We start from the raw sequence: 12565 nt of genomic DNA, 5'->3' as shown, positions 1-12565 counted from the left end.
TGTGTGTGTGTGTGTGTGTGTGTGCGTGTGCGTGTGTGCGTGTGTTTGTGTGTGTTATCGCCACTGTCTAATATGCAAGGTTATGGATATGTTGTGGATTTCTTTAATATACAAATAATATTATCTGTATGTACAGATGTAAGAAGTAATCCCCTCATGGTTTATAGTGGATAGTGGGTACTGATGTAATAACATTTACATTACATTTACATTTATTTATTTGGCAGACACTTTTATTCAAAGCAACTTACAAGTGAGGTAGAGTACAACACAAGCAAAAAACCAAATAATAAAAGGTGAAGGAGGCAGATGTCAAGTGCACCCATCAATATTTTTGGATATCTGTCTATTTTAAATTAAAACTACGTAGAAATTGTGTGTCTGTATGGGACAGTATGACATTGAATATATGCCTAGATCATTCCCATGACAAAACTCTTATCTGTTATCAAGCTATCAATCTGTATTCTTGGCACTGTAAGGACATCTTGAAATGCCCTTTCCCAAAGACATATTTTATCAAAACACATATGCAGCATGATAAGTCCCTGACTCAGCTTAAGTCAGCAGTTTAAAGTCGAGCGTGGAGTATGAGTGGTACGCTTAAGTGGCCGCTGCTCTGTGTTGTCCTTTCTTAACTACACCATTGTCACAGAGTAATCATGATAAGACTGAAGACTTGCTGACAGCCATGCTGGCTTTGGCTTGTGGGCCAGAGCCAACAGTCTAAAGCAGGATTATGTCACTATAGAAGTTACACAAGAGGCCACTACAGAACATACTGGAAGTCAAAAGAGAGCAGAATAAATGTAACGTGTACATATACCCAGAATCTGCCAACCATAGATAAAATTGCAAGTAATGTTTACAGGGTACGAAATTAAATACTGGCTTTGGAGTAGTTAGTGCTGTGTTTCATTCCTCAGAATTTTTTCAATATGACAATCAACTTTGAACAAATTCTTTGAGAAATGAATATCACCAACATTTTCAGCATCAGCAGAGCTCTGAGGAGTCAGGTAAATAGAAAGGATAATAGTAAGCAATAAAAATGTATTGGCATTGAATCAGGCAGTAGAATTATGCTGAGACCATAGTTGCCACAAGGCTCCCCAATACTCCAAACAAACAAAAAAAGAAAATTACAAGGTCACTTCATAATATGTCTGCACTCCATTCAATAACCGCTTTGGTTCAGTGCTGTGCCCTTGCTTCTTGACCTTTTCTGATTAGTAGGACTGTATTTTCCAGCAACACATTTACCTTGGAAATAACCAGAAAATAACATTCTCACTCATTAGTGATCGCACATCATTTTTTACACCATTATTGTGCAATCATTTCCAACAATCCTCACAAAAAAGCCTTAAGGCTTATGGCATAAGAAAATAACATTTTAACATAACTAACTGTCAGTAGCTTTTGCAAACTGTAAATCCATTCATTGGTGATCATGAGGATAATGTTATGATAGTATTTTTAGCAATTACTGTAAATGTATTTACAGTAATTACACTTAAAATTGTGCGGCAGTCCCATTATGCTTAAAATGCTCTTGTTACATTTAGAACATTTGCGCCACCTAGTGTGACATGGTATAAATGCTAAAAAATGAATGTCTTGAACACAAAAGCAGTTCTTGTGATTCAACATACTACACATGGAGGAACAAATCAGGCTTTTATTTAATAACACTGTACACTGGACACTGTAACTACTCTTACTGCAGCATATGGTGTATGATGTTATAAGATAACACCCCATTAATATTTGCTGAAAATTCAAATATTACAGTTGCTATAACGAATGAGATTTAAATATAACAGCTGTGGCACAAGCCTGTGTAATTGTGAAGACAGTCTAAGAACAAATGCTTCTCTTTCATAAAAGACCTACTGTATTTATTAAATGGTTATTACTGTTGCACTTGCTTGTTATCTTTTATGTTCGCAGCTTCATCAATAATTGGCTAACGAGTCCCACCTGTCTAATCAGAGGCAGATTAAACACAGGTGTGTAGCTGGAGAGCAAGGTTCACTGTGTTTAGCAGGTTATCTGTGTGCTTCCATTATTATTATTATTATTATTATTATTTACGTTTGCTCCTTCTGTAAGCAGTCATCAGCCAGCTTAAGAGACACCTTTTTGTTGTGATTAATCATATTATGAACAGAAGTGGCTCAATTAGGTTTGTCTTGATTGCTTTGGCAATCCCACATGGCCCCTCTCTGTTTTTCCCCTGAGCAAGAGAGTTTAGCTATGTAAATGAGTATGTATCTGTATTGAGACGTAAAATATGAACAGTGAAATTTCTTTGGTGTAGTGCCAGTTAATGAATAATTAGACATGACCTACATGCACAGCTCTAATACATCTATACAGAGGATCACCACACACAGCTCAGTACCATGCAGCTATTGTAGGTGATATAGACCCCCATAGCACTTTAAGGTGAGGCATTGGGTGGTTGTTATATAGTTTGGGTATCCTTCATTTTCCTGTCCATTACACACATCAGCTTGACAAATTAAATTCCCAGAAAATAATTTCAGATTATTTTAACAATTTATTAACTTTCATACCAGAACTAATTTAAAATCACATTTCTTGTGAACATCAATAAAATAGGACAGGCATTTGTTGAGACACATTAAGACATGATATTCAGATGTACACGCTCCCACTAGTTGATAATACCCTATAGAATACCCCAGAAATTCCATCATTATGAAAGCTTAGATACAAAAGTAGCCCTGCGACCAGCAGGATTTCCAGTTTAGAGATAGTAGGGCAATGGCTGATGTTTCAAGTCAGAGAATCAATAAATAAACCATATGCAGATATTATACATCATAATTATATATATAAGAATGAACATCACTATATAGCAACACAGTACAGTTCCTCAGTGTGTTTCCTGCCATGGAACATATTGATACGATTACAGCAGGAGTGTGTACTTCAAATTATGCAGCAAAAACATCATCCATTTCCACATTGTATTTTACAGCTCTCCGAATGCTTCGTAGAAGGTGATGGCATGCATAAACTTCTCTCTCAGAACGTTGATGCTGCTGTAATTTGGGAGGCATAACATGTAAAAACAGGTGCTCGCCACTGGATAGTACCTGTCTGGATTGTCCTTGTTTGGGTCCACAATGGTCATCCGCATTTTGGACAGCCCCCCAACAGGAAGCCGGTCACATCCTGTCATGAAGGCTAAAAAACACCAAGGAAACAAGACCGTTTTCTCACAACTGTCCGAAACAGACATAGATGTTTCTTTTTCAGTAGTATCTGGTAGATTTTTAAGTTTAAGATAAATGTATCCATGCATCTAATATAACCACCATGCATGTGGATTACATTGTGTTGCACTGAAGTTCAAAGGCTACAGCTCATCTTTTGTCCCTCTTATATACAATTGTATACAGTATGCGGAAGTGTCTCACACTAATTGGGTATGTAGAGGTTTACTTGCATGCATGTGGTTTGCACCACTATTTTTGGAATGGTATAGTCCTAAAATCATCTAGGCACACATATGCGATCTCAGCACTATGTTTGGCACTGACATTCATTAATGTGTATTTAGTGGTGTCCTGTGTGTGCAACTTTTCATGCCACTTTATTAGATGCACTGTGTAAGTTGCTCTGTATGAGGGCATGTGCCAAATTACAATAATGCAATGTACTCACACAGGAAGTGTTTCTTTTGCTCCTCAGACAGTTCATCGAAAACAGTCCAGAAATTTTGGATGTTTGGGTCTGTGGCTCTGTATCCCACGTATTTGGCGTTCTGTTCACGAAAGAGAAAAATGAGGGTTCACACTTTTGTTGAGAAGCAAACAGTAAAAGGTGTTTGGGCTCACTGAAAGCAGCACCTTCTTCAGCTCCCCCCACTCGTAGTCGACGTTTCCAGTGAGCAGGGCCATGAGCTCTTCAGGGAGGAACATTCTCCACTTCTCATTCGGGCAGCCTTTTGAAAATCCTTTGAAAAACTTCTCGAACTGTCCGCTGACTGACTTGTTGAACACAAAATCAACGTATGCGTCCACATACTGCTGCCTGTGAGCATGAAAAGAAAGCAGAGAAAAGGGAATGAGGCTTTATGTTGCATTTACCTTCCAAACATTACTTTAAGAAAAAACCTTTACTGACAGATAATGCAAAACTAAAATTATTACATCAGAATTGCACAGTGTTTTATGAGACTTGTATCTCTCTAATAACGAAAGTCACTTTCCTCCCATTCACATCTTATTTTTGACTTGGTCTGTTGTAATCCAGTCCTACAAGGCACAGTGTTTTATTCTTTTTAAATGCTTCTTTAAATTAGATCATCTCAGAACACTGCATTGGGTTTGATATTCCAATATTTGCTGTTATAATTCATGTGAGATGCATTGTTTATCATTTTCATTTCTGCTGAGTCATAATATTAATAATACTGATCATCATCATCATAATCATCATCATCATCATACCTGTTGCTTTTGGTTACTGGTTTCTCCTTCCCACCTGGCATTATTTCTTGACCTTTGACCTATGAACAGACAGCATTTTTCAAGCCGGTGATGGTGACCAACAGGCCTCATTGTTTATGGGGTGAGGGAGAATGAAACTCACTGTGAAATCCAAATATAGATCTTCCACAACATCTTCATCATCTTCATCTAGCACCTTTTGCAAGCTCCTAATTCAGTCAAATAAATAAATAAATATTTATATGTATTTATGTGGCAACAATTAACCATGAAGTTATAAAAAATACCAAAAAGAACTGGTCAAATATCAAGCATATGGAATGAAAATGAAACATTTTACCGTTAAGCAGTTAAATAGTTTACCTGGCTTCAGTGGGAGAAAGTTCTTCCAGGTCTTCCAGGGTTGCGGTAAAACCCAGTAGTTTCTTAAAGAGTGCCAGGGGGAAGTGGAAATTCACCACACAGAAGTTGTACAGAGCCATTCCACAGAGAATGCCAAGCAAGTAGAATGTGTCATGTTCACAGTGACCCTGTAAGTGCAGACATATCACAAGACCATCCTGTGTTATAACCGTCACCATTATTTTAAAAGTGTTCACCAGTTTTATTTTTGTCACTCTGAATCAACAGTGAAAGCATGATAAATGATACATTAATTAGGTCAAGTTATGAAAGATTTAGATGAACACAAGCAGAAGCTATTTTATAGCACCATTGTTAAGATTTTTTGCAACATAATATCACACAGACACATTTACACATTGATAAAAATTTAGTCAAATATAACTACTTTTTAAACAGACGATCCAGGAATGCATTACTAAAGAATGTGCCTTAAATCATTACTGTTGACACACTGGGTGTGTTCCGAACCCATATCCATTTTGAGCTGTGGATGATGGTGTGGCTTAATTATATTCACCATGTAGACAGTGAGGGAATTGCTGTGAATAAGAATATTCACAATATCCAGTTTGCATGTGCTAACATGTAGAAGCTCAATCCTAAGGAGCTAAAGTAGAGTTGAGTAGAGCACTAACTAGTTTGCTGTTTTACATTACTACTTACTACCACATCCTGTATAGTTACGAAGTCCTCTAACAATAATGATTTATTGGTTATGTCATATTTGGGACTGGTCTAAAATGCTTATAGTTCAGGTAATTAGTACTAAGGCAAGTAAAGAACAGCTATCTTTACAATATTTCTACCAAGACTCTTATCCATCTGACCAATCCTGTGTAAATATTAAATCTGAATCACTTCCAAAAATGCAGGCCAGCAAATATCCTGGCTGAAGCCAAGCTGTCAGCACATCCTTTAGCTGAAAGCCATCAGTTCCTCCAGGGCATATATCAAAACATTTCAGTTCACTGACAGGAAAGGAGTATTTGTTTCTCAGTCATTATTTCCTCAGTTTTATGAACTGACGGAATAAGTGTTTAAGAACAATAAAAACTTCATGGTATGTGTGGAGTATAAAACAATACAAACCTCTGGAGTGAACCAGACAAGTCTGGATTCTTCAAATAACTGAAACACCCTCAGCTCCAAAGAGAGTTTTTTTGCAATGACAGAGAAGAACTCCTGAGACACACCTCCCTCATCGATACCATCCTCCTCTTCAAACTTCACCTGAAATGGGAGAAGCCAAAGAGGTCAAAACATTAAACAAAAAGTTTCCTTACTTGTTAAAACAGCAATCCATTTAAGTGGCTCATAGTGGAGTCTTAATTATGCAATATATGAAACTGAACATGCCATACTGAAACTGTTTTCAAATACACACCATTGGTGGAGCTTCCAAGCCATAAATGCTTGCATGCACCAATCAAGACCTTTACCTGGATTCAATCCACATTTGAAGTTGACAGGAAATAATTATGGCAAGAAATTACTTATTTAATCTGAATTTCATGCCAGTACTAAAATACTCATGGTTGAATATTGGTCTTGGTGTTGGAAAAGCACCAACATGCTTGAACTTTGCTGATTGATTAACACTAAAGCACAAATGGGAAAACTTCTTTGACAATGCAGTAACCTTCAGAGGCAGGTTGTAATTAAAGTCAATGCTTCGGAGGTGTTTGAAGGTGTCAGTTAGAAGGGACCCTCTCCTCACAGACAGGTAATTTACAAACCGGGCATCCATGCACATGTATCTGTGAACAAGTGAAGCAAAGGAAATGCCAACTGACATTATCAGGCTTTTCTTTTCATTTTTATTATTTATTTTTAAAGTTAAGGGATAGAGAGTAACTTTTTTACAGCTGCAAGTGAAATTTATTTTGTAAAAGTTGTTGTTTTCTGTATTTGAATGTAATTACCTATACAATATAAACAATGTAAAAAATGACCACAAGAAAGTTGTGTATACCAAGACTACATACCGGTAATTCCTGAATACCAAGCATTTTGCTTCCATGTCAAAGATGCTTTGGAAAGATGTCAGTTTGTACAAAATTATCTGAAGGATACAGTACAAGACAGAGGTAAGCGATAGCTGTTTCAAGACATTAAGAAGCCACATTACTGATAGAAATTAAGATAAAATGTAATGTAATAATAATAATATGTAATAATCCATACTTCCATATTCTCCAATAACTGATCTTCAAGATTCATTGGGTCATACTGTGAGGATATTCATAAAAACAAAACTGAGTGTTCATATACAAACTTCCATGTTAACAATTCCACATTCACAATTTCTAAAATGTATACTCACCAATGGAATGAAGCGTTTCACCTCACTGATGTAGAAGTTACTGTCGTCTATCTTCCTTCCAGCTCTGTGGTTAACCTGCATGCAAAATGGACAATTGCTTCAATTACCTTAAACCAGAATATGTGAGATTTATTTTTCCATGTATATGTTAATCCAATACAGTCCCATGTACATTTATTTATTTTGCAAATTGTTGGTCCCAAATCATGTGAATACCTTCCTCAAAGACCACACCCTACAGCACTGTATCCATATAAAGGATCCTGTACCTTGTAGAGCTTCTCTAAGACTTGCACAGTCTTCACCAATGCCCAGTGATCTGTGTACTCTGTTCTTATCTGGTGGAGGTACCAGGTGGACACTGAGTGAAAAACCTTCACCACGGTCTTGAAGAAGGTGTCTGGGAGTCTGAACCATAAGCCCTCTATTAAAATGAGAAATGAGCATTGGAATTATTACAAGTGCAAAATGTACAAATGAACCCAGACAATATCCACTTCCTTATGCCCTCGTTGGAAATCTTCAAACAAAACTCTCAGAACAAAATCCCTGGGAAAATGCTTGTTTGGACATCCCAATTTTTTATCATTCACTCTTGTAAGGACCACAAATCTACATGCATTTCATGAAGAACAGAAGTCATTCAAGTGAAAATAAAAACATGAAAGGTGCTGTTTCTAATGCTGTAAGGGATCTTTTTTATTCTGTTTAAACTGAAAGTTACGAACTTTCTGACAGACTAATGAGTGATGTCTGAGACTTTATGCTCAAAATTTGTCATGCTCAAAGAAGATAATCCCATTAACTTTTGTCATTTTTACACACAGTCACCCCTGAAACCCTTAACCAATGCATCAGTCGAACACAAAGCAGTGCAAAATGTGCTGTGATGTTTACCAAGGATCTCAAGATGGAGTGGACGCAGTTTGACAATCGAGTCAGCAAAATCTACAATGAGGAGCTCTCTCTGCGGTGTCTGTAGGACCCTCAGGAGCTCAGGTAGGATCAAGTAGACTCTCAAGGCTTCCACATTAGCAGGCAATAGCCGCAGAGAGGGAATCAGCCTATTCTGGACCACTGATCCAATCTGAAACAATGAGAACAATCTGGCAAAACTCCTGTGGCTAACACAAACACTTTAACATAATGTGCACTGCAAGGCAAGAGTGCTAGTGAGAGCTTGTTAACATCTAAGTCTTTCACATTGCAAGTATTCTGATCTTTACAGTGAAAGTTCTTGATTTGCATTGTAACTGAAAAGGATAACTGTCAATCAAGCCTATGATGACACACAGTAAAAAAAAATTCTCAGTAAAAAAATTTATCCTTTTTTATATTAATAAATTAGAGAATATTTTCACAAACAGCTTGAGTCATGAGACAGATTCACAGATAATTCACAGATAATTCACAGACATTCACAGATAATCTTTTTTGCAGAAAAATACATCAGTTCATTCATTCAGCCTGAGTCAGAATCAGAAATACCTGAGTCAACAGTCTGTCATTTTTTGCCAGCTTCTCAAAAGCTAGACGTGCAAGAGACAAGTCCAGGCCTGGATTGTCCGTTGTGGTGAGATAATGGTTGTCATGACTGATAAAAAAGAAACACAGAGTTACCAATGCTAAAATGTAATAATTCTGAAACTTAATTCAGAGAAAAATACATATCTTACATTTGGTATGTATATTATCCTCAACTAAACAGCCACTGAAGCAAAGTAATGCTTAAGAGTCTCAAGGCCACACCAATAGTGCCCAAACTATGCTGGATACTAACTATACTGGATACTAATCAGTAACCTGCTTACGACTACAGTTCTCTGACCCCTTTGCAATGTAGCTGCCCATGGCCATTTTGAAGCACATTACAATTTGCTGATGCTGCAAATAAGGTATACCAATAATTTATTGTTTTTACCTTTGGAGAAAGCTACCATTGAGACATGATGCAGATGAGAACATCTGTATTATTTTCCTAAAAAAGAATATTACATATTACATTTTGACACTAACAATTACCCTAAATATCGGTAATGTAACAGAGATTGCATAACATGTGTAAGTAACCTTCTTTCCTTTTTAGCTTTAGTTAATGTAGACATGAAATACTATGCAGCTTTCAGTATGGCACGTACCTTTTCAGACTCTTCCATGGTTTTGAATCACATTCTGAGATGAATTTCTCATCTACAGTATAAATCGTCTTAAAAGGAAAATGTGACATCCTGTATGACCTATCAAGTCCCTGAAGAAGATATGAAATATACAACATTCTAGTGATATCAGACCTTCTTATTGTATTAACACAAGCTTGCACCATTAATGGTTGGATTGTTTATCTATTGCTCACCAACTTACCTGACCAGGGGATGTCATAACAAATGACTGGTTTCCCCCAGCAATAATGGTCACACCTCTGTCCACCTCTGAAAGATGCAAAAAAAAAAGGTATGGAGTGCAAACACAAATAGTATGGAATGCATTTACAATTGCAGCAAGAGCAAACAAGTACACACCTGGAGACAACTGAACAGGAAGGGGGACATTCTGATTACTGGTCTGTCCATTTCCCAGCTGCCTTTGTTCTCCACGTCCAAATGAGTAGATCGTGTTTGAGAATGAAACATAAGCAAGTGTGTGGTGCCTTAAATGGGGACAAAAAGGTCATACTGATTGGATTGAATGGATAAGAGAAACGAATGAGGAATAAATGTGTAAAAATTGCTGACTCCACTGACTGGCTTACCGTCCACAGGCTAACTGGGTCACTCTCGACCCCCAGAGCTCAGCTACCAGCCGAGGCCGCAGCTCATTTCTGTTCGAATTGTGCCCAAGCTGCCCGTAACGTCCCGACCCAAAGGTGAATACCAAGCCTCCCTAGAAGGATGCAAAATCAAGTATGATAGACTATTCTGAAATTTATTAGATTTGTGCCCTGGCAAACCGGTAACAATGTATTTTTGTGGTAGTTCACCCCTTTTTCACATTTTTAGATGTACAACAGCGTTCTCTACACTGCTTTCGATCTATCATACGCCTGCAGAGGGCAGTCATGAGAATGTGGTGACCCAGAATTTTCAAAGGGTTCAGACTGTTTTATAGACCAGACATTTCCTGTGAACCAAGACACCCTGGCAACGTGACATTTTCATTTAAACCTGAAGAAAGAAGTGATTTTTGTAACCTTGTTCAGAATGGCAGTATGCTCCTCTCCGCACGAAATGGAAACAGTTCTTTTTAGATTTAGGCTATCCACAGGGGTTGGACAATATCTGTCTGCAGAAAAAAAAACATTTTTTAACTGTTCATAGCTTAAAATTCACTTCCACATAATCAAACACATGACCTGTCAACTGTCACTACAGACATCATAGTTATTGTTATTATGTCTATTGGACAGTGTTTGTATTCCTCTGCTTTCTCTTGAGGTATACCTTGAAATATGAGAACAATATGAACAGATCATGTATTATTATCTACTGTGTTACGATGGAAAATTAAAATAATTCCCACACCTCACCTTCCATATCCCCCAGACCCAGCTGTCCTGTGTTGTTTTTGCCCCAGCCAAACACAGCTCCTGAAGAAGACAGGGCAAAGCTCTGGTCCCCTCCAGCACTGATCTGGGACAGGGGCATCCCTGACAGGAGAGTGACGTGCCGGGGGGTCAGGGGGCTGGACACCACATGGTCCAATCCCAGCTGGCCATTGGAGTTGCTTCCCCATGTGAACACTTCTCCCTCTGAGTGAAGTCAGAATTTCACAGTCAGAACAGGCCAATGAATCAGTCACATCCGTAACTCATGACCGTTCAGTTAGGTTTCCCTTCTGTCAAGGCTTGTGTTATTTTGACAGCGGTGTAGCATAGTGGTAAGGAACAGGGCTTATGACCCAAAAGTTGTAAATCCCCACTGGGCCACTGCTGCTGTACCCTTGGTCAAGGTACATAACATACAATTTTCTATAAATGGACAATGTGTAAAAATTGTAACCTATGTAAGTTGCTCTGGATGAGAGAATTTGACAAATCACAATAATGTAATGCATTATTTGTTTGTCTCCTTGGGTCTTTTGCAGCAAGGGTAAAGTACCTGTACAGTTCCGTTACAATGATTTGACTGTTTGATGAAAGACATCTAAGAGCTCTCTCTCTCTCTCTCTCGTCCTGCCTACAAAGTCCTTGCCAACAGGTCATACCGTTTGTTTACTTTGTAATACTGTAACATGATTTAGACCAAGCAATGAATTTCAGATCCAATTACCTTTTGAGAGTGCAATGGTATGGTGGTCCCCACAGGCAACCTGTATCACCTGTCTGTCTTTTATGCACGGCCTAAAAACATAAATATGACCTTGACCATATGATATTAACATATAAATTGAATATATATTGAATATATATATATATATATATATATATATATATATATAAATTTTTAATATATAATTTTTTCCACTATTTTACCTGGGTATACTGGGTGTTTCGTCGCAGTTCAGCTGGAAAACAGTGCTCCTCTCTGAAACCAGGACAATATGGGATGCACCACAGGTCAAAGACCGGATTCTCTCCTTCTTCAAAGTCAGAGCCTCTGAAACGTGAAGGAAGCACTCTTTTATGGCAATGGAAACTTACACACCTGAATTGTCAAGCAATGCCATCGGTAATTACGTTACTTTTAATAAACAATAATACCAATGATACCGTTAACAATGACTTTTATCTAGATGTCTGAATCGCCACTACAGAGTCTACACTTCCTGTTAAAACCTGTTAATGAGTGCACCAGTAATTCTGATGCAGTGTCATTTTTTGCAGCTTGTTTTTACTAGTTGCTGTTGCAAATATAACACAAATCTACACAGCATCAATGTGATATACCTTAAAAATATCACTGCAAATTATTGTTTGTAACAAAAACCATTGTTGACGTTTTTGACAACAACGATTACCGTCGTCGGCATCAGCACATTAAGAATAAAGGCATTTACTTGGTTTTCCTTCTAGTTTTTCTCCCATTTTGTTGTGTAGAAGAAAGGCTCCTTTCCCATTTTCTCGCAGAAAAGCTATCACCCTTCTTCCAGCTGATATTGTCGTTATCTTGGCACAGTTCTCCAACCTCAGATCCCCTGAAGTTGTTTCTCCCCAGCAGAACATCGTTTTATGTAGTTTGCTCAATTTAACACTATTCCCATTCTCTGACAGCGCTGCTGACCAGTAGCCTTCGTTGTTGAATTGCCCAGGTTTTTATAGGGTGACATCAGGAAATTGTGAACGAAACTCGCGAATGAATCAAAAGTGAAACATACACATATCAGCTGCGAAACGAAAGCACCACCTGAACTTCTT

General features: G+C 37.8%; 1 protein-coding gene across 1 annotated transcript; it reads right to left on the bottom strand.

Moving 5' to 3' along the window:
• Positions 1-3004: 3004 nt before the first annotated feature.
• LOC118793638 (probable E3 ubiquitin-protein ligase HERC3) lies at positions 3005-12235 on the bottom strand. The gene is made up of 18 exons (XM_036551866.1): positions 12208-12235; positions 11684-11807; positions 11481-11551; positions 10739-10960; positions 10403-10494; positions 9965-10095; positions 9735-9862; positions 9577-9644; positions 8113-8302; positions 7485-7639; positions 7216-7290; positions 5982-6122; positions 4851-5017; positions 4630-4696; positions 4488-4546; positions 3885-4068; positions 3700-3799; positions 3005-3219 (listed from the first exon to the last, which is right to left on the bottom strand). The coding sequence occupies exons 1-18, from the start codon at positions 12233-12235 to the stop codon at positions 3005-3007; spliced, it is 2217 nt and encodes a 738-aa protein (XP_036407759.1).
• Positions 12236-12565: the final 330 nt, after the last annotated feature.

The sequence above is a fragment of the Megalops cyprinoides genome, chromosome 18 (genome assembly GCF_013368585.1).
Source record: "Megalops cyprinoides isolate fMegCyp1 chromosome 18, fMegCyp1.pri, whole genome shotgun sequence".
NCBI classification, from domain to species: Eukaryota; Metazoa; Chordata; class Actinopteri; order Elopiformes; family Megalopidae; genus Megalops; species Megalops cyprinoides.
The sequence above is the reverse complement of the archived record's forward strand: the minus strand, read 5'-3'. Positions and strand labels throughout refer to the sequence as shown.